Here is a 20,433-nt window from a genome sequence, read left to right as displayed (position 1 = left end):
ACGAAACCTAACTTCCCGTCGATATGCGCACGCGCTGTTACTGTTATTGTAACGTTTTATTTTTTTTATTTTTTTTTTAATGCTTCTTCTGACGGTGTATGCTTCATTTCACAAACGTACAAGCGAACTTTTGTCTAATGACACATTTCTAATCTTCTACCAGTCATAATACTTTTTTGTGTACAGTACTGTAGCTAAGTTTCGGTTTGCAATAGGAAACTGAATGGAGGACTTGTGCTCGAGGATGACGTTCTCTGATCCACAACAAACTTTGGGCGTAATAAACAATTCAAATATTTATGCTTATGATCACTCCACATTCTGCTCTCCGCTAAGTCAAAATAGTCAATTAAATACAGCACGGCTCCCCTGCAAAATTGATTTTGGGGAGATGTGCAGCGCACCACCCCCACAACACATGGTCATTTTACATCCCCAAAATTATATTGTAGTGTTTCAGTCAGGGAAAACACCTGGTTGACGGGAAAACGACCGTTTAATACGAAATAGCCATGGTTGGCCACAGCCACGCCACACAAACCTGCAGTACAACTAAATGTTACAGCTCAAAACTATCAGGTTTAAAAAAAAAAAAAAAAAAAAAAAAAAATTTCCTTGCACCCCTCAACCACACCTACAAAATGCCCAGCAAACCCAAAATCACGCATAAAAAAAAAGCATCAACATAATCCCCGACATCCATGACTCACTGCAATATATTTATAAAAACCCAAATACATTTCTTATAATTAGAACAAATACAAAAAGAATTAGGTCACAGGACGCGGTGGTAAACTCAGGCAGGGAACCACACCTTAGAGGCAGGAGTCAGGATTGAAGCGCTTTATTTAGGTATCCAGGCAGGTAGAGCGTTGCTGGCGATTCCCTGGCCCCGAGACAGAGTCGCACAAGGCTGGGTCTGTCCGTTTTTGCAGCCTCCACCACGGGACCAGACTTTGTTGTCCCGGTGTGTTCAGATGTGATCCAAGAAAAACCATCAGGGCTATCATGAACTGTTTAAGCAATGAGTGGTTTATTAGAAGTCAAGAAATACACTTACGAGAATTCCCGGGCACGAGAATTCCCGGGCCGAAATGAATGTCACCCCGAGGGGATCGTTCACACTCTCTAGACGTCCGCTGAGGCGCGTCCAGTCGGATGTGCAGATGAGATTTCGGCCCCAACCTCAGGGAGTGGCCGTGATTTATACCACTATCTGGAGGGTCAAGATTTCTTCCTAATATGGAGTTGTTTTTCACACCCTTTGGAAGAGGTCAACTAGGTGCCGTGTCATGAACTGGGCCTCCGGGCCTTCTGGGATTCGTCATTGCGAGTGCATTGGGGGTGTTAGTGGAAAAATACAAAGTTGGGTGCACTTTTGCCATCACGTGATGCATTCCCGCGCATGAATCTCGCACGAATTTTAACAGGTCTCACCAGGACGGGCCCCGGGCAGGGTGGAGGCAGGATCTCGGACAGGGTCAAGGCCGGATAGGGGTCTGGTCGTGACAGGGCTCCGCGGTGGTCAGGGACAATCCCCCGGCGCCAGGCAGAGCGTGCCGCTGCCCTTTATAGGGCTCTTGATTAGCGGCCGCTGCTGCAGCTGGCGCCGATTACGAATTGAGCCCAGCCGTGTCTCCTCTCGGCTGCCGAGAGGAGATCCTGACAAATTATGCGTATTTTTAAACATTTTGAACATATATTTCTATCTTTCAATCTTCAAATCTGCATAGAACACCTGCCACTTGCCTAAATATGAGCCTATTTACTTTCCTGTAACCTTAGAGGGGTCTCATTGTATTTAGATGCTGCTTGCTCTGCAGACTTGAACAATTCCACTCAGTGTCAATTAATTTGTTCATTTTACAGGACATCAGGTTGCAAACAGTACACCGCACCACACTGTCATTGTTTTTCGCCCTTATGAGACAGGGATATGCTTTCGTGTAACCTGAGGTGAAGTTGTTTTTTTTATTTTCGTGTTTTGAAGGACTATACCTCTGCCATCTCGCAGGCTTCACAGACTGAAACGTCAGCTCCGGTCCCAAATAAAAGCAATAAAAGCCCGCCCACACTGAAAGCTTATTGGCTTATTTTTCTGAGTAAACCAATCAGGATGCTCTCTGTCTAGTGCGCGTTATGAACACACGCACAGTTCCACATGCACGCATAGTTTCTGTCACTCTCTCTTCTCTTGTTCACTCAATCGTACGCGCGTATTTTAAGGTGCGTATTACATGCACAATGCAGACATTAATGTTTGGCGTGCATTCTCTTTCTCGCTTGCTCTACATTCCGGGATATTTGATCCAATACGCACTCATGCGGGAGCCGCTATCACTATCAAGTGCTGTCTCCTTGTCTTCCAGCAGAAGATACTCCGATTTATCAGTTATAGTGACTCCCTTTTATACAAAAGCGTAAACAATACAGGTATTGAGAAGTTCAATGTTGCACACAAAACGGGTGGTGGAACAGATAAAGATGTATTATGGAATAGTACCTATTGACAAAGGCCGTTGCAGGACCTTGAGAGTATCAATGGGAGTGCGTCTCAGAGAGAGAAGAGGAAAAGTACAGGGAAATCTAAGGAAATACAATGGTAACAGAAAACTATATAAAAGTGCCACTTATAAAAAAACACGGTATTGTAATCTTTATCTTCCCTTCAGTGGAAAATGCTAATCTTGCAAACGCTCCATTTATCATAGCTCGTCATGGTTTATTTTTTCATGGCTTTTTCATACCAATTTGTGTGTCCTGTGTCACTGCTAACAGAAAACTAACCCCACTAACAGCATAAAAAAAGTTAAATCTTTTTTTTTTTTTAAGCAAATTCCTGTTTTGCTGAAAATCTACCAGAACAAGTAAGTGTTATTCTTTAACAGACATGTGGCTTTTATAGTTGTTTTGTATGATCCTAACTGTACACTGTCAGCACTATAAAAAGCTTGTCTATATCATCAACCGGTGTCCAATCTGTAAGGAGACTTCACCCTATTTGGCTGAATATAGAGACTTGAGCTCTGATTCTGATTGCAGATGCCTGACAATCACTGCTGATCATTGTTGACTGTTCATTTTAATTCAATGCATTATTTCTGTAATACATTCCTGTAATCTCAGAAGACTTATTGTTGTCTTGTTCCCTAACCCTCGAGACTTTTACCTCGAGAAAAACATTCGAAATTTATGCTGTTTGGCATTAATACACCATCAGTGTTGCCACAAATTTTATATTGTTATAGTTTAAGTCTGCATGACAACATGCCTCCTTTCACTTATAACAGTGTTGGATCTTATTTGAAAAAGCATTTCTTCTCATTTAATGTTTCAAGCGTCTGTATAAAATTAACAAGTTGTTTGTAACGCATTATTAATAGTGGAACTGACGATTAAGGATCAAATCTTTAATGCAGTTAATCATGGTCAAAAACCCAGATACCACTGACACATTCAGTAAACAATATTTGTGGTGCCACCAGTAAAAACCAAGATATTGTAACTGTAACCTTGATCTTCCCTTCAGTGGAAAATGGTAATTGTGAAAATGCTCCATTTATCACACCTCCTAATGGTTTCTTTTTCATGGTTTTTACATAAGAATTTGTGTATCTGTTGGCACTACTAACAGAAAATTAACCATAAAAATATATTTTTTTAATCTTTTTCTGAAAACAAATTTTCCTTTTTTGCTGAAAATTTACCAGAACAAGTAAGTGTTATCGTGTAACAGGTAGGTGGCTTTTATAGTTGTTTTGCACAATCTTAACTGTACACTGTCAGCACATTTTAGCAGCTCACTGTAATTGCAGTGATCTGAATGTGTGGTTTTGTTGGATTTTAAAAGAATCACTTGTGCAATATGTAGCAGTAACTGACTTGACACTCCAGTCAGATATGAATAATCACAATAGCCCTGTAAACCCTTGGGAATGAAGAGCAATTATACATACAGGAGACAACTAGAAGCTGACTACAATTACTCAGTAAGCACACTGAGCAGAAGTTTACTTAACTGTTAAGTGACAAACACAAAAAACTACATGCCCTTAAAAGGACGGGTCTACAGGCATGACAGAGTAAATCAATCTGAGTTGCATTTAAAAAAAAAAACATTGTCATTAAATAAGTGTCAGGGGCCTCCAAAAATAAAGATCATCTGAAAGAGTAACGTACTGGTAACTTTATCGAATCAACCTGATCAAGAAGCTATGATTTCAGACCACGCACATCACGTGGCTTCAAATTAGTGACATGTGCGGCCTAAGGGCAGGCATTAGTGGTTGTTTAATTAAGCGATTCTCCATCTTGGGTTAAGTCACAAGAGATAATTATGTCTTCACCTTAAAGGTCAACCCTGAGTCAGAAAATGTCCAACATCCAAAAAGCTTTCCTCATAACAGGACACTGCCTTAGTCTTTGAGATTGGAGGTTTCCAACCTTCAGTCTCTTTCCAGTGCAAGTCCTCACTTTTCATTCTATTGTCCTCCTGTGACGCACAGAGAAGGCGATGAGTCTGTGGTAAACTGAGCTGAGGAGGATGATGGCCCCAAAAACCAATCCACAGATGAGACTGAATGCCCAACGGGGGCCCAGGAGAGTATAAACCTGAGAGACAAACACAGGGCCCAAAGTCCGTGCCCCGCTGCCAGATGCCGTCAACCAACCCATGTACACCCCCTGCAGACACACATACACCTTTTATGTTAGGAAGTAAAAGGAAACTTGGATTATAAATGTCTTGAGCAGATAAATAACAATATATGAGTTAACATTTCCCTTAGATTTGCCATAATAGAAGAGCTTGGCTTGCCGGTCAAAAGCAGCTACATCATGAAAGCAAATTATCTTTGGGTCATTAATTTACCCATTTTTAGATGTGTCAATTCCTCATCGCCAGGTTACACACTTGTGGTAACAAGGAGTGGAGACCATAAGCTCATTCATATTAACATAAAGATTAGCTTATGCATTGGCATACACACCTTTACATTTATACATGTACTTAATTGTGTATATTAGTGATGCTTAGATTTCAGTTCCTGGATATTCACTGACACAGCAGCTAATCTGAAGATCCAATAGGTCAGAAACAATTAAAATTGTAATTGAGTTGGATTGCTGATGGGTTATGATTGTGAAAATGTTCACATTTTTAATGGCATGAGGGCCCCCCTTCAACAATGATTCTATTGTAAGAAAAAAACATTTTAAGTCCAGTTCTGTAGGTTTGCATAATTAATTGAATTTTTCACAAAATGCACAAAAGTCCCCACATTTAAAAGAGTCAGTCAATAAACTGCAAATTATCTTAACTCTTTACCTGAGGCACAGGTCCAAGGATTTTGGAATACAAGGTATAGGACATCACGTTGCAGGCTGGGTATCCCACCCCGATGAGGAAATCAGAAGTGATGTACTGGGCCAAATGGATGGCAGGAGTATACTGACACCAGGTCTGATCATAGGGGCATCCTGTTGGCTCCAAAGAGCTGTTGGATAGTATGGTGGCCCTCGAAAATTGACTGACCAATGAGTTGTTTCTGAGGTCTGCATTTTGAAGAGAAGGAAGGAATTATTTGCTTCTGAATAATAATGTCCAGACAAAGAAAAACTAATAGTCTGTTGATCACAGCTACAGAGGAAACTAAGACTAACCTGCCCATTGGATTTTAGGGTAATGATTTCCCCATGGAAGCAAAATAAAGAAGCCACAGAATATGATGACCAATCCGACTAGCAACACAGGACGATCTCCGACCCTGTAGAACAGCAACCATACCTCCCATTAAACCAAATAAGGGAACTTGAGACCCATTAATATCTCACACGCATTTTGGCACCTTTGAGAGGCCACTTTTACAACCAGAAACACCAGAATGGACTCAAATCCAATGCAGCAGATAATGATGCCATTGTAAAACACAGCTTCCTTCCTTGACCAGGCAAACATGTCCATGGACAAAGGGGTAGCAATCCTGAAAGTCACAAAAACATGTTCAAGTCAGTAACAACTCTTGGTTGTATTCTGACTTGCTGCGGCTCTCATGTAATACATACGTCTCGAAAACCGCAAAAATGAACATGACGATGAAGAAGAGGGCATTGGAGGTCAGAACTGCTACGTGATCAATGTCCTCTTCAGTTTCTTCAGGGATATCTTCCCTGTCTGCAACAGAGAGAAGACTCAAACTTTAAAATACAAATATTCTTAAAAAGGCATTATTAGTCCTAATCTATATACTTCTTGGAAAAGACCTAGTTCTATATTACAGGTCCCTCCAGAGAGAAATAATAACAAGGCTTTAACCATTTCCTGGCATCCTCATTGAATAACGAGTATGGGTCTCACTGGCAGACCTTGTTTGCCTATGGATTATGATAAATGGAATATAACTGCTGTAAAAATAGATTAATCTACTGAAGTCAATAAGTAATTTATTAAAGTCCTGCTACTCTTTTTAGATTCCAGTGTGCATTAGAGGCAACCGTGATGTAACATCATAGAAAGTTAATGAAATCAGGAAACCTGTTTCTTAATTTAAAATGTGGATAAGCAAATACCTTCTGATGCATAGTTGATGGCACGAATATGTCTTCCGTTGTCATCAACACGGTGCTCTCTGTTAATTAATCAATTCAGTGGTTAAAAAAAAAGAAAAGATAATTATGCAACACATGAACAACAATGGATTAGCACTGGGCTTAGTGAGTCATGTAAGGATAATGATATTCTGTTGAACCTCACTCTAATCGACCATCATTTGAAAAATCATGAGTCAGATTAACAACATTGAATCAACTGGACTTGTTCTGAACAGGATGAAAAAGGAATTCAATTCTCTGTCTTGCTCTGCCAATTTGCCATCACATTCCTGATATGTTCCTACTCATTTTAATTTTGAATTCCTATACATACTCAGTTTATTTTTCATACATTTTAGGTAACTTTTCACAGCAGGATTATTAAACAAAGTGAATTTTAGAAGAGAGATAAAAATATTCTACACATCAGGTGAGAAGTTACATTATGACAAAGACAAGCAGGATTTTAACTTGACAATGATGCAGAGGGCCTGGAAAAATACATTAGTCTCACCTCAGTACCCCGAGAACCAGCAGGATATTAATGAGACCAAAGCCTGCAGCCAGTAAGGCTGGGGCTGTGTACATGTTGAGCTGCAGGTCTAGGAATTTTATGGTAAAACCTTGTTCGCCAATGAATGACAGGAGAGCCTGCAGAGCTGAGAGTAATACCCACACATGAAATATTAAACACACTGAAGGCAGCACTGACAGCAAGTGTTCCTGTACTGAAAAACTGGGTGCATATTGATCATCATTTATAGCACAGATAATACTGTCATATTAACCTGGTCCAAGGATGAAGCCAAGGGCTTGACAAGCACTCATATTTGCCATGGCATTAGTCCTTTCTTTCAGGGAGGTAGCTCCGGCCACATATGACCTCACTACAGCAACATTACCTACAAATACAAGACCACTTTTAGGTGAAACGTAGGCACAGCAAACAGAGCAGCTGAGAGCAGATAAGGCCAGGACACACTACCTGCTCCGAAACCAACAAAAGCTCTGGACATGAGCATGTGAAATTTGTTCCCCGTGCTTGGTAGGTATACATAAGCATAGTAGATGTTGGCTGTCAGGTTGATGAAAATTGAGCACACCAGTGGCTCCCTGCGTGGCCGATAATTGGACCACAGGCCAAAAATGGGTGAGGCTATCATCTGACCGAGGCTGTATGCTGCCACAATCCAGCCCAGAAAAGTGGCATTTGCACTGTCATCAATCTGCAAGAAAAGTGGTGCATATGAAAGTGTTAATCAATGTGATAACAGACATTTATTGGAATAACTACAATGATATCATGACATGCAGTTGCAACAAAAACACTCAAATACTGATGTAAAACGATTTTTAGAATTGTTAGACAAATGTTTTGCCCCAGATGGAAACTTATTTTTTTCAGTCTTTCAGTTTTCCTTCAATACCACTCCTTTGATTTATTTTCTTAACCATCTGTAAAAGAGTCACACTTACCTTTTGTAAGTATGGCCATAATGATGTTATAACAATAGTAAAACCTAGAGGTGTTAAAGGGGAAGAAGACAGAATAATGATACACACTGTATCCAAGTATAATGTCATGCCACACTATTTCACCATTACAGCATTTAGAGGGAAGCAATCATTAACAAGCTTCTGCTCCTTCAGTAGAGCACTTTAGCGCACCTGTGTGTTAGGATTGAAACATTTGCATGTTTAATAATCCACTTATTGTAAGGTCTGTTGTGGTGTTTGCCCAAAAATCTCCTCACCCACACTGCTGAGGAACATGGTGAAATACATGACCCTGATAGATCTCCACCGACTCTTGTAATCTTCATCCTGCGAGTCGTCACTGAACGCAAAGGGTAAACCACAAGTTATCAAGAAGGGTTGGTAAACACAGAACGCTGAAAAAGGTTCATGCTTGGTGACATAAGTGGATTAAATAAATATCCACATGTAACCTTACTTGGCTTTAGTACGAACGCGTCCATATCGTGAAAGGTAAACAGTTCACTTGGAAACCTCCCTTGAATGTTTTTTCATTTGGTCAACTCAATGGCCATTGAACTCTGCACTCACCTGCTTGCATCATCCCTGAGTAGTGGGGTGCTCTCGTCAGAATCGACAAATTGAGACATATTTACTAAAAACACCAATGAAACATAAAAAGGACGCTGTCACAGTTTGGAGATGGTTTTCTAAATTGTCATTTGGCTGAGACTCACGCTGGCAAAACCTGGAGCCGCAGCTATCTCCAGAAGCTATGCACTACTAGCTATGTGAGATTAAGCTAACCTTTTCTGTTACAAATAGCATTCTTCCCAATATATACACCGCCGTTTTTCCTGGAAACTAAACGCATCATGTCAAATGCCGTTTTCTACTGACAGCGCGGTGCATATGAGAAAGAACGCAACATGAAAAACTTGCAGAACTGGACTATGACACCAAATGAAGCTTTGCGTCTAAACATGGTCACGCCAGAGTTAAGATTCACTTCCGGTTGAGCATTTTAAAAGTAAAGCTGTACACATTAATAGTAACTGACGGTTCGCTGAACGTCGAGCGTTCGGAGCTTTAAAACGTAGAACTGGAGATAACCATTAATGTGAAGAGCTTTAGGAGTGTAGGAGTTTTTTAATTGTCTACATTTTTTTGAACCACGGTCACTTCCGTGCACTTATTTTGTAGCCACCGTTATTGACTTCCGGAAATGTTCTGGTGTTTAACATTTGCCTTGACAGGGCGCGCTCACGTGAGGATACGTGTAAACAATTAAAAAGCCCGTGTCCCGCATTGACGCCTCTGCGTTCAACTCACTTTCCCGTAAATCGAACAGTCGACGTACAAGTGAAATGCACGATATCCACAATCGAATCATTTCTAGATACTTTTCCCCGAGCAGGCTTGTAGAGAACCCACCCTTTCCATCACAGGTTACAGCTGAAAATGTTGCCCTTAACTTCCGCACACTTAGTCTCAAGAATGGTCTCTTTAATACACCAGTAATGTCATTATGTTCAGCAAAGTTTCCGCTCCGTGCACAAATATTGCACTGACACTGAAAATAACACTTCTCCATTCTTTGTCACTTTAAGACATGCACCCAATATATTTTGCTGATTCGTTTGATTTGTACACTTTCATGAATGGAAAGGTATACAAGACAGTGGTGAGACCAGCGATGCTGTGTGGCCTGGAAACAGTTACAATGACGAAAAGACAGGAGGCAGAGCTAGAGGTCGCAGAGATGAAGATGCTTAGGTTGTCTTTGGGAGTGACGAGGACGGTTAGGATCAGAAATGGGTCTATCAGAGGAACAGCAAATGATAAATGTTTTGGAGAGAAGGTCAGAGAGGCCAGACTGACATGGTTCTATCATGTAGAGGAGTGATAGTGAATATATTGGTAGATGGATGCTGGAATTGGAGCTGCCAGCCAGGAGGTCTAGAGGAAGAGCAAGGAGATTTATTGACGTAGCGAGAGAGGATACAGAGAATAGGGGTAGATGGAGAAGGTTGATTCGCTGTGGCAACCCCTGAAAGGAAAAGCCAAAAGGACAAGTTTAATTTATACACTTTCACTTACCTTCAGATTGTTTTTGGTCTGCTGTAGACATTCTGATTGATTATGTCTTTGCAGGGCCTGTTGTCAGAATGCTGTGCATTAGGTAAAAAAAAGCCTACTGTGTGGCATTCATATTGGTGTCATGGGTTTCCGATTGGTCATTTGTAAAATTGACATACCTGTGATTTTCAGCTTTGCAAATAAAATAATCCAAAGTAAGAGTCTGTGTTTATTTGCTATTCAAAGTTTCTTTGAAACAGTTTGTGTCCACAATGTAAAATTCAATGCACAATCCAGTTTAAGAAACCACAGTCATACACTTTAATAAGTACAGGTAGTATTTACAGTACGTACACCATAACACAATACTAACTTTGAAATCACTACAGTATATTTTCTTAGATTAGCACATTTTTACAATGTGAATACGATAATGTTGATTGATTTTTTTTTTTTTTGTCTTTTTTTTTGATGGGGGAATAAATTCAAGTAGGTGAGCCTTGACACATACTACTCTATGATCATGGTACAGAGGTATGTAAGAACCACTTCAAACTGTGGTTCAACACTGTGAAGAATACTTTTTTTTTAATAATACAAGCGCCAGTTGGGCGCCATGGGCTGTGTGGCACAATGCCAGTTCATAATAATATACACTATACAAGTTCATAAATGTCTCAGTCCAGACAACATACCATTTAACCATAGTGCTTTTGAGGATAAGAACCTGTGGTTCTTCACTCCAAAGCTTTCCAAAATTACGTTTGGTCATCAGCCTTCAGCGGAAGCAAAAACTCATTTTGGGACTTCCAAATCCTGGTGGCCTATCAATCTGAAGCAGAGTCCATTGCTCCAAAGACCTCTGTTGCATGTCATCTTCTCCCACCCAATAGTTTTCATCACTCCCTACAGTCAACTACTTGAGTAATTTAAATGAATAAAAAACAAAATACATAAAAAAAAAAACATCTTCAAGAATAAAAAGCATTCGCTTTCTGAAATTGCATTGACACTTAAATATATCTTATCCAACCTCATAAGGGTGTACTTTGTAGCTTTGAAAACAAGACAGTGCTACAGTTTTCCCAGTTGGCCGGAAAAGGTAATAATCTCTGAAGCACAAGGGACCAGTGGCTCCCCCCGCTGTTGAACTCCGCACACTGAAAATGTAGGCGCCCACAGGATATGAGTTTTCCACATTTCCAATTCACTGTCCTTGCAAAAAAGATGTACAACGCATTTTGGCAGTGACACGGGGTGATGATGATAACTGTCTTGTTGAGTGCCTTTTCCTTTGCATAGACTTGAACTTGGGCAACGTTTGGCAAATCACAGTTATCTGGATCGGCGAAAAAGATCTGTGAAAGGACCGCTCAAACCAATTTTGAATTAGAATAACTAGACTCTACAACTCGAGGTGTAATTTCTCACTGATAGAAAGGTTGAGTCTGTTTGACATCACAATATAGGGAGTTTTCCATTTTGTACTGCTGTCTCAACTTATAGTCCACGTTATTATTCCCTAAATACTGTCCTCTATGTATCTCATAATGCATGGTGGAACGTACTGTCAAAACAATGGTCACTCATCAAGTAGTATAAATCAAGCGTTCTTAGAAACAACATTTAAATTGTACAGTTTAATGCTGCATTCACTTAGTGTCAGAATAATCAAGGAAATTAGTTTCACACTTGGAAAATTCATGTGAAAGCCACCTCAAGATAAAAAAAAACTCAGCAAGTCAGCAAAGTTTCTGATACATCACTTGCTGCCCTGAGGTGTACTATATGAAAAACTATCAAAAAACACTACAACGAACCATGATAAGACAAATAAATTCTCAACTCGGGAAAGAAACCATCCGAGGAGTACGTATGCAAGGCTGCAAAAAGTCGACAGATTGACAGGACTAATATAGATAGTATCCAAAAGAGTTTTTTTGTCGTTTCGCCATCAGACTCGCCATGTAATCCCCCACACTGATCTTACACCCAGTGCAGGGGGATTAGTGTATAAGTGAGTGAATTCAAAATCAACCAAAGTTTAGAGATGTCCCACCATGACTCTTTTCAAATCAATTAGCTGTCAATGATGCCTTCATCCAGATAGGTGCTGATATGACTGAGCAACATTAAAGAAGAGTATTTGTAAAATATCAATACATAATTAAATTGTTCACCAAATCTGTTCGATAACTTGGGCATTTTCAATTTGGCAAATACAATATGCTCGGAACAACAGGTGACAATTCACAAGTCAGTGAGCTGATATATTCGTAGGTATCTTGTATAGCACCGATTTTGGAGGGTACTATATCATGTCTACTACTGATGTATGGAGTGGTAGCTTTTAGATTTTTCAAGTTACAAAGTACACCTTTACCAAAAGATCTTGCAAATACAAGGCATCCCCCATATTGATAACAAAATTCTCAATCAGAGAAACCCCGTTCTTTTCTCGTCAAATTTAATACACTAATCCCTTAGAACCGATGGGAGGAGATTGGGAATGCACCTAAATGCAGGTACTTCATCCATGAAAGAAAATGCTGCTGCAAAAGTTAGTTGTCTTCACTGTAATTGCTGGTGGTTTCTACATTATGATATGCACCCTCTGCCACTGTCTTTGTTTGGCCCTTTTTCTGACCTAGCAGACGGAGGCAGTGCTTTCCCTCCTTCCCTGCTTCTTCAGTAGCTGAATGCGGTTGTGCACATAAAATTTTATCGCCCTCCAGTCTCGCTGATTGCTGACTAGCAAGGGGCAGAGTTCTAGGCAGCGCTCGCAGTCTGCCTTTGCAGGGACGCGTAGTTCCATGAGGTTTCTCTTGAGATGAGTCTCAACTGCTACACGCTCAGCCTCTGACCAGGGGCGCTTCAAGACTCCGCGCTTCCCTGCAAATTGGAGTAGATATGGGTGAAGATACAAGGTGTCTGACCAGACAACTCTAAATACGTCAAGTGCTGAGGTAAAGGCATTTAATATCAAATGGTTACCTGATTTGGGTGGAATGCATCTCCTCTTCGGGACATTGGCTATTGTGGGGTTACCAGTTGATGAGACAGGTGGTCTCTTCTTCCTTGGTGGTCTCCCTGGCCCTTTCTTCTTCACCATTACCTCAGTCTTCACCTGTATGTCCTCCTTTTCCTCTTCAGCTTCAGACTCTTCTGAAAAGGAGTCCGCAGAGTTGCCAGACATCACTGCAGACAGATTAAGTCAAGTGTTTCAATGGAATTATTACTCAGCACAAAAGAAAGTAAGAGAGTACATTTGAAAGGTTATGGTATATCCTAATTAATGTGAGGCTGTTGTTATTAATTAAGTCCAGCCACCGAAAAATTTCAAACCTCAATGATTCTCAACAGTAAATCAGGAAATGATGGTATTATAACTTTAAAGAGGTCCATTTAAAAATATTCAATCATAACAATACATTATACAAAAAAAATTAACAAGCACTTGATAAATATTGCTGTCTTTAACAAAAAAGTTGAGTGCTTTACATCATTACACAGAAATGGTGATTTCTGCTTTACAAAAATGGAATGTGCATTTATGTGCACCAAAATGTTATAACTGCCTACATTAATCCAATGTAATTCTTTAAAAGGGCATTTCAAGTGTTGTGCTCTCGCCAAGTCTTTAAATGTCCCTTTCTCTCCTACTTTTAAAATCACAATTTACAGGGAAGTAAGCCTTCAAATTAAACTGAGATCATCAGACAGAATGACACCTGTGAGACAAATGAATACATGATGTTATCCTATTCACAAGCAACAATTTTGATTATATCCAAAACATCAAATGTGCATTTTTCCGATACAAACTGTTGATAAAACCCTGAAATATGGAAGGGAAAATGTTGCAGGAGGAAGAAGTCAGGTGAGGTGACCAGAACCACACAGGAGTTAATATATGCACTTAAGAATTCCGGTGTAGACAGAAGACAACAACACTGAAAAGATTGAAAATGATATAAGAAAAAAAGATGGAGATGAGATGCCTGTGTTTGCTCCACTGACGTTTCACTACAGACAATTTGGAAAATATGCTGTTTGCTCTATTCAGACAGAAGATCTAAATTCGCCAGGTTACAATTACTCATAACTGTTAAATAAGGCAAATTCACATGCTGGAGTGGTTGTGGTCACCAACCATACCTTTTGTTATGTCCAAAATTATCTCCAAATTTGCAGGGATTCTGGGAAGATTTTAAAAAGACAAAAGAGCCAAACTCAGATGAAAAAATTAATTTTAGATGCAATTTATCCGATAGGACTCCCAGAGGCAACACAAATTATAGGTATTTTAAATAAAATAAAATTCAATGGTTGAAGGCACAACCTCAAAACCCTTGGCGGTTACAGCTAAAATACTCCTGGATAGTGAAAATGTAAGGGGCAACTGGTCACCACTTTCAATTTGGAATATGGAAAACAAGAGATGGAAAACATTTTTAAAGATACTGCACAAATGCGCACTTACCATCTAACTCAAGGCAGATGTGTTGTAGGCTCATTCCTCGGAAAAGCACTCCCTCCCGCTCACCATAGAGAACAACACGACCTACGCGACCCATCAGTGCTGGGTCCCGTATTATAGAAGAGCAGTTCTGGGTCACATGGTACTCGCGCTCCAGGAAGTCTTCTAGGCGTTTCGTAGCACCAGCTTGACCCTCTTCTAAGAGTAGAAGTTGAGTGAGGATAGCGACCTGCCTACGCACACGAGTTCCTGTAATTACTCCCGGGTTCTTGGCCCCGCTGGATCGCGCCAAGTTTCTCAGAAGGTCTGTGCCCCTGAGTGGGGTTGCAGGGGAGTGATAGGGTCGGGAGAACACGTAGGGGCTCTCAGGGTCCACACCCACATTGGGGCTGGTTTGAAGGAGCAGGTCAAGGCAGGACTCGCAGTGTGGTGGAAGAATAAGTGGCTGGATGCGGCCACGCTTTCCAACAACACCAGCCCGTGGAAGGTGACTGAGAACATGCCGCTCAAATGGCGAAAGGAGGGCCTCCATGCCAGAGGGGGAGCTGTTGGAGGAACTGGCTTGGACGGTGACCCGCTTGCGGTAGTCCTGAATGGTGAGCTTCGCAACCTCACATTCACGATGGCGATTGTACAGGATAAGCAAGGAGAGACTGGAATGGCACAGCTGGCGCCAGGACTCAGCAGACTGAGGAGAGCGGGATAAGGAAAGGAAAGAAGAGTGCTGCTGCTGGCGGAGGTAGATGATCAAACAGGAGAGTGAGGAAAGCAGTGGAGACATGTGATGCCTGTGTGAGCTGAAGACACAGAGAGAGGAAATGTGTTTCAGTTAGTCACCATAAAAACAACAAATGAACTAACACATGCCTTCTCAAGTTCTCTATCAAGAAATTATCAGTCCACACCTTACTATCTCTCCATTCTTCTCCTCCGGCATATCAGCTTCTCCCTCGCCACTCAGTTCTATGTCTTCCTCAGGATCGACGTCTGGCTCTGGTGTTGGTGGGGGAACAAGTTCCTCTTGACTCCTCGCACTCTCCACCTCCACCGGCTGGGGCTCTTCATGCTTCTCTTTTTTCATCCTTCTACCCCTTCTGGGAGTGGGGGGAGGAGGAGGAGGCGATGGGCTCTTTACACGGGCTGCCAAAGGGGGTGTGGAATGTTTTGCATTGGGCACTGTTAAGCTAGTCCCCTTCTTGTTAGCTGCAGGCTGAGCTGACGAGGGAGGTGAAAGTGAGAGCGAGAATGAAACAGCACCTGTGTTTGAGCGTGTTCCTGGTGATTCCCTCTCCCTGGAGAAGAGGGAGGGTGGGGTAGGGTTTGAGGCCGATGGCTGAGGAACTGCGAAAGAATGACTGTGAGTAGCAGATGTGGAGGAGGATGAGGGGTGAGGGTGAGATGCAGTTCCATTAGAAGAACTGTGCGTGTGGAGATGAGCCAGCTCCATTGCCGTTCTAACCTCGGGCTGATTGGCGTGGTGCTTCTCGAGATGGCGTGCCAAAGAGCGGTAGTGGCGGCCACAGTAAGGACAGTGCTGCCGCCGGCTAACTGAAGGTCCACTGGAGCTGCCAATGTTTATGTTGATGTTATTGTTGATGTTGGTGGTGGGCGGCGCCAGGGAACTAATTGGTGTCTGAGATTGAGGCCTGCCAGGAGACGTCACGGGTGCAGGGCGGGAAAAGGAGGTACAGGGGCGCCCAGGTCCTCGAGGGGAGCTGGGTGCACTCTTTTTCTTTGACGTGACCGCTGCCGGCATTTTGCGCTTCTTGCGACGCCGAAGCATGCGGCCTCTCATCTCTTCGATTTCCTCCTCTTCGTCATCGTCATCGTCATCATCGTCTTCTTCCTCTTCGTCCTCCTCTCGGTCAGAATCACTGGGCTCAGAGTGGGTGAGTGGAGAGGAGGAAGGGGATAACGACCAGGAAGGGGTAAGATAATCAGACACAGAAAGGGATAGGGGATGCGGCCCTGCCTCTTCCTCCTAGTGAGTAGCACAGTTTTGAAAAACAAAATGCGTTAAACTTTCAGTCTTCTACATTTGTGGCATGCCTATACATCATTATTCATGACACATTTTGCTGAAGTTACACAGTTGCTCACCATGGCATTTTCACCCCAGTCTGTCAAGCTGTAGTCCACTGTGATCTCCTCCCCTTTAGCGATGTCTCGAATCGCAATAACCACTAGCCGCACCTGGGTTCCACAGTGAACCTCACGAATTCGGCAGTTAGGTGGTGGATGGAAAAGTACCGGTCCTCGAACACCACCAGCCCCCTCCTCCCCGAGTTCAGGCACACTGTAAACCAAAGCCAGAAATATAAGAATATGCAATCAATGTAAAAAAAACCTAGTGGTGCAATGAATGCAGTTTCTCTGGATGCTTCTGATACAAGCTCACAAACGCAGTATCTCTGAGACTCCAGGCTGATCTCATAATACAGTATTTATTACTTTCGAAGTGGGACCCTTTTCCCCCCTAGTTTGCTCTGTAATCGCTGACTAATGTTGAATACAGGAAATCATTTTTTGGCCAGTCTAATATGGTATCCAAAGCATACAAAGGAAATTGCTTTTTACTGCTGAAATTAAGTCTCTCTTTGTTCATGTGGTTAAACATGAGACAGGTCATACAACCAGGTTGCAATCATTCCATATCAATACAAGTATGGTCATGCAAAAGGGAGGAATAAAAAGTTTTTTTTCCCCTCAGGGAGGATCTAAATGTATGATTTTATCACAGCTCTTTTTGATGTTTAAAGAAATTTTTCATCACTGTACAATTGTATTTGAAATATTGGAAGAAAAATACACAAAATAACATATTGTTTTTCAATTTTCAAAAACGGACTGAAAATGCTGAACCTGTGAAAATATTGTAATAATGACTTAAGGTAGTGTTACACAACATTATGAAATCATATTTTCTTATCTAATCATCAGTAATACAGACATAAAGTGGTTAAGGCAAAATACAACAACAACCAGAACACTATGGCTAGTTCAGAAAATTGATTAAACATTTGAAACAGTCTTCTAAAAGATTTTTTTCCATATGGTCATATTGTGCTATCTAAAATGAATGCAAAAGCTATTCTCAGTTACACTCTCATTATGGCATCATGATATTGTCAAGCCCACATATAAGATTTGCAGTTCAGGGTTAGCAGTATAGAACACGCAGATGCTTATATGCATGTCCTTATACTTAAACATACCCATATAAGTGAAAAACTCATTGTCAAAGAACATATAATACCAGGTGTTAGAATTTGCATCTCGATACCAAGGGAACAGGATGCCCTTACCATAGCTGAGCAGGATCCGGCAGGTAATAAGGACTCCCAGGTGGAGGGAGGCGATCTTCTGCACCCTCTGGGTACTGACCATCACCTGGAAGCAAAGAGACGTTCACAATGCCAGCCTGACGATGCCATCACTGGAGCTGCTAACATCTACAGGACAGTCATCATCTCTCACTTCAATACACTGTTAACAAGCACAGGAGTAGATGAAACACACTGACAATAAGTGTCAAAGTGTGTGTGTGTGTGTGTGTATGTGTGAGTGTGTGTGTGTGTGTTTTAATGTATACCAGGGCTGTAGCTGTGTTCTGACATGCTTTCCTCCTCCTCATCTTCTGTTACATATGCTCGGTCGCACACCTTCACAGGTGTCCCTTTCCTTTTTCTCCCACACACGCGGCTGTAATAACAAAACCAGGGCTTCATTTAGCATAATGATACATTCAGACAAAGCATCTGTGAAGACCTTCCTCACATAACTATTCAAATAGAGGGCAGGGAAGAACCCAAGTATCACTGTTACCTGTTGGAATGCAATACTAAACTTCAATCTGTTTATGGAGATCAACCTGGCAGGCGAAATCATTCAAATCCACAACAATCCAACAGTCAAAAAAAAACACCTTTCCACTGCAATCAGTTTAGACAAAGCAAAGCAGCAAATCCTTACAGATTGATATGTAGGTTTGTATTTGAAATTCACTTTGGAATTTCTCCACATGATTGACATTTACCCCATGTTTTTCAGGAATGAAACTTTCTGTTCAGTTGCAGAGGGTGATATGTTCATCTGCATCCAATTGTTTAATTATCATCAGGCATGTTGGAGGGATGTGGCATGGATATCAATAGCATTTCCATTGCAATTTTTTTCGATCTGTCAACCAATCCTGCATGACGAAACTATAGAATATAGTGAATTGCAATTCATTGTCTCTACTGTAATTGACGGCCTCGTATGATGCTAGGATTTATTGAAATCCGTTGTTTTCAGAACCGCAACGCAGATACATTTGTTTCTCTTTCTTCTCAGAAAACCACAATAAGCAGGTAACGCGCAATCGGTAAAGTTATATTTTAGCTTACAGGGTTATCCCAGAAATTCATAAACAAAACATTGGCTACGGTCCCACCCCTTTAACACATCACGGGATGTCTAGATGCATGTCTAGAAACCTGATCGGTATTGCAAGGCTTCTTGAAATCACACAGCCGTCGACGCTTAACTGCACTGAAGTGATTTTGTTCGTGGTCAGCAACTTTGTTTACTTACAGCCCCACAGCCGGGAGTCAAGACCTGCACCAGCTGAGTGCCTGTACGTTACATAGATGGTATGCTAACGACAAACACGGGTTGGTAATTATTTCAAGTTCCTGGGAATATACAGATAGCATATACGGGACGTCTTGTCATTAATGAAGCACGACGGATTGTTACATGAATGATGATGTTTGCTGGGCGCATGCTAAGATCGATGCTAAACCCTGGCTAACAACCAGCTAGCCTCGAAGAGCTAACATTAGACTTCGGTCTCGTGAAAACATCCAGAATAAAGGGCTGGTGAGTAAACCCAGTCCGAGGGGGGGCAGCGGAACAAGCTGTCCCGCGGAGGCAGCAGCTCCGGCCCGAAACCGGACAAATAACACCCAACACGCCCCGTTTTCTTCAATTAAAAAAATGCTACATTTACATGCAAGAAGGCTTATAACGTCAACTAAACAGGCGTGCACGCTAACGGCGCGCGCGTCTGGAGCTCTTAGCATTTTTTTTGCTCACAAATACCCGGTGGAAAGAACATCGTTCGGTGTACGACCGGGAGCCGGCGGTGCTGACTCACCCGCGCGGCGGCGGCGGTTTGCTGCCATCCCCGTCGCTGTCGAGGGTCGGTGGCTCCCGGTAGTCAAAAGGCGACCGCACATTCTCCGCCATTAGGACTCCTTCCCTACCTCTCGCGCTCCGGTGGATTGCACAACGCGCATGTGCACAACATCCTTAGGGGTGCTGGTGGTAAAATGGGGTGCATCCGTTTTTTAAATAAAATAAAGAACCGAAGCAACGTCAACATGGAAACGATCGGACCGACCGAAAACAAAACTTTGCGATTCGACCGATGTCTGAAATCAGTTGAGATAAAGCAGGGCCCGATGAAACCGGGGAGAATCCGTTGAGATGATATCTATACCACAATGTCTGAATGAGTCCTTCCTAAACAACGGGATTTAAAAACCGAACATCTGCTCGGTAAACAATGGAAGAACTGATCAGAAGATGTTTATAGACGTTATGTTTACTGTGATAGACACAGCATCACCTATACAATAGACCTAAACTGGAACCCAGTTGCGCCAGTTAAAGGCCCCACTATAAACTTAAAAAATAATTTAACCTTCAATGTGTTTCTTATTTAGCAGACTAAGTATAAATTGCTAAGATAAAGTCCTGTGGTGCACATTTGCGAATATTGTTGATTTTGTTCACAGGATATTACAATGAAAACGGTGGTTGTG

General features: G+C 41.8%; 2 protein-coding genes across 3 annotated transcripts; both read right to left on the bottom strand.

The window, feature by feature from the left end:
* Positions 1-2,701: 2,701 nt before the first annotated feature.
* mfsd8 (major facilitator superfamily domain containing 8) lies at positions 2,702-9,041 on the bottom strand. 2 transcript variants are annotated; one of them, XM_086166474.1, is made up of 12 exons: positions 8,656-9,041; positions 8,343-8,425; positions 8,065-8,108; positions 7,574-7,814; positions 7,377-7,490; positions 7,103-7,247; positions 6,568-6,626; positions 6,064-6,172; positions 5,847-5,981; positions 5,662-5,765; positions 5,327-5,553; positions 2,702-4,683 (listed from the first exon to the last, which is right to left on the bottom strand). In XM_086166474.1, exons 1-12 carry the CDS (start codon positions 8,712-8,714, stop codon positions 4,477-4,479), a joined length of 1,527 nt encoding a protein of 508 aa, XP_086022600.1. In that variant the 5' UTR covers positions 8,715-9,041; the 3' UTR covers positions 2,702-4,476. The 2 variants fall into 2 exon arrangements, with proteins under 2 accessions (XP_086022600.1, XP_086022601.1); XM_086166475.1 differs by having other exon boundaries at positions 8,257-8,425; positions 8,656-8,720.
* Positions 9,042-10,359: 1,318 nt separating this feature from the next.
* Positions 10,360-19,880, bottom strand: LOC147223607 (uncharacterized). Its single transcript, XM_086165990.1, has 8 exons — positions 19,764-19,880; positions 18,216-18,325; positions 17,929-18,013; positions 16,724-16,919; positions 15,529-16,604; positions 14,627-15,420; positions 13,138-13,341; positions 10,360-13,035 (listed from the first exon to the last, which is right to left on the bottom strand). Exons 1-8 carry the CDS (start codon positions 19,853-19,855, stop codon positions 12,791-12,793), a joined length of 2,802 nt encoding a protein of 933 aa, XP_086022116.1. The 5' UTR covers positions 19,856-19,880; the 3' UTR covers positions 10,360-12,790.
* Between the last annotated feature and the right edge of the window lie 553 nt (positions 19,881-20,433).

Source organism: Fistularia commersonii, chromosome 19 (assembly GCF_037954325.1).
Source record: "Fistularia commersonii isolate RoL2024-O1a breed Wild chromosome 19, RoL_Fcom_v1.0, whole genome shotgun sequence".
Taxonomy (NCBI): Eukaryota; Metazoa; Chordata; class Actinopteri; order Syngnathiformes; family Fistulariidae; genus Fistularia; species Fistularia commersonii.
The sequence above is the reverse complement of the archived record's forward strand: the minus strand, read 5'-3'. Positions and strand labels throughout refer to the sequence as shown.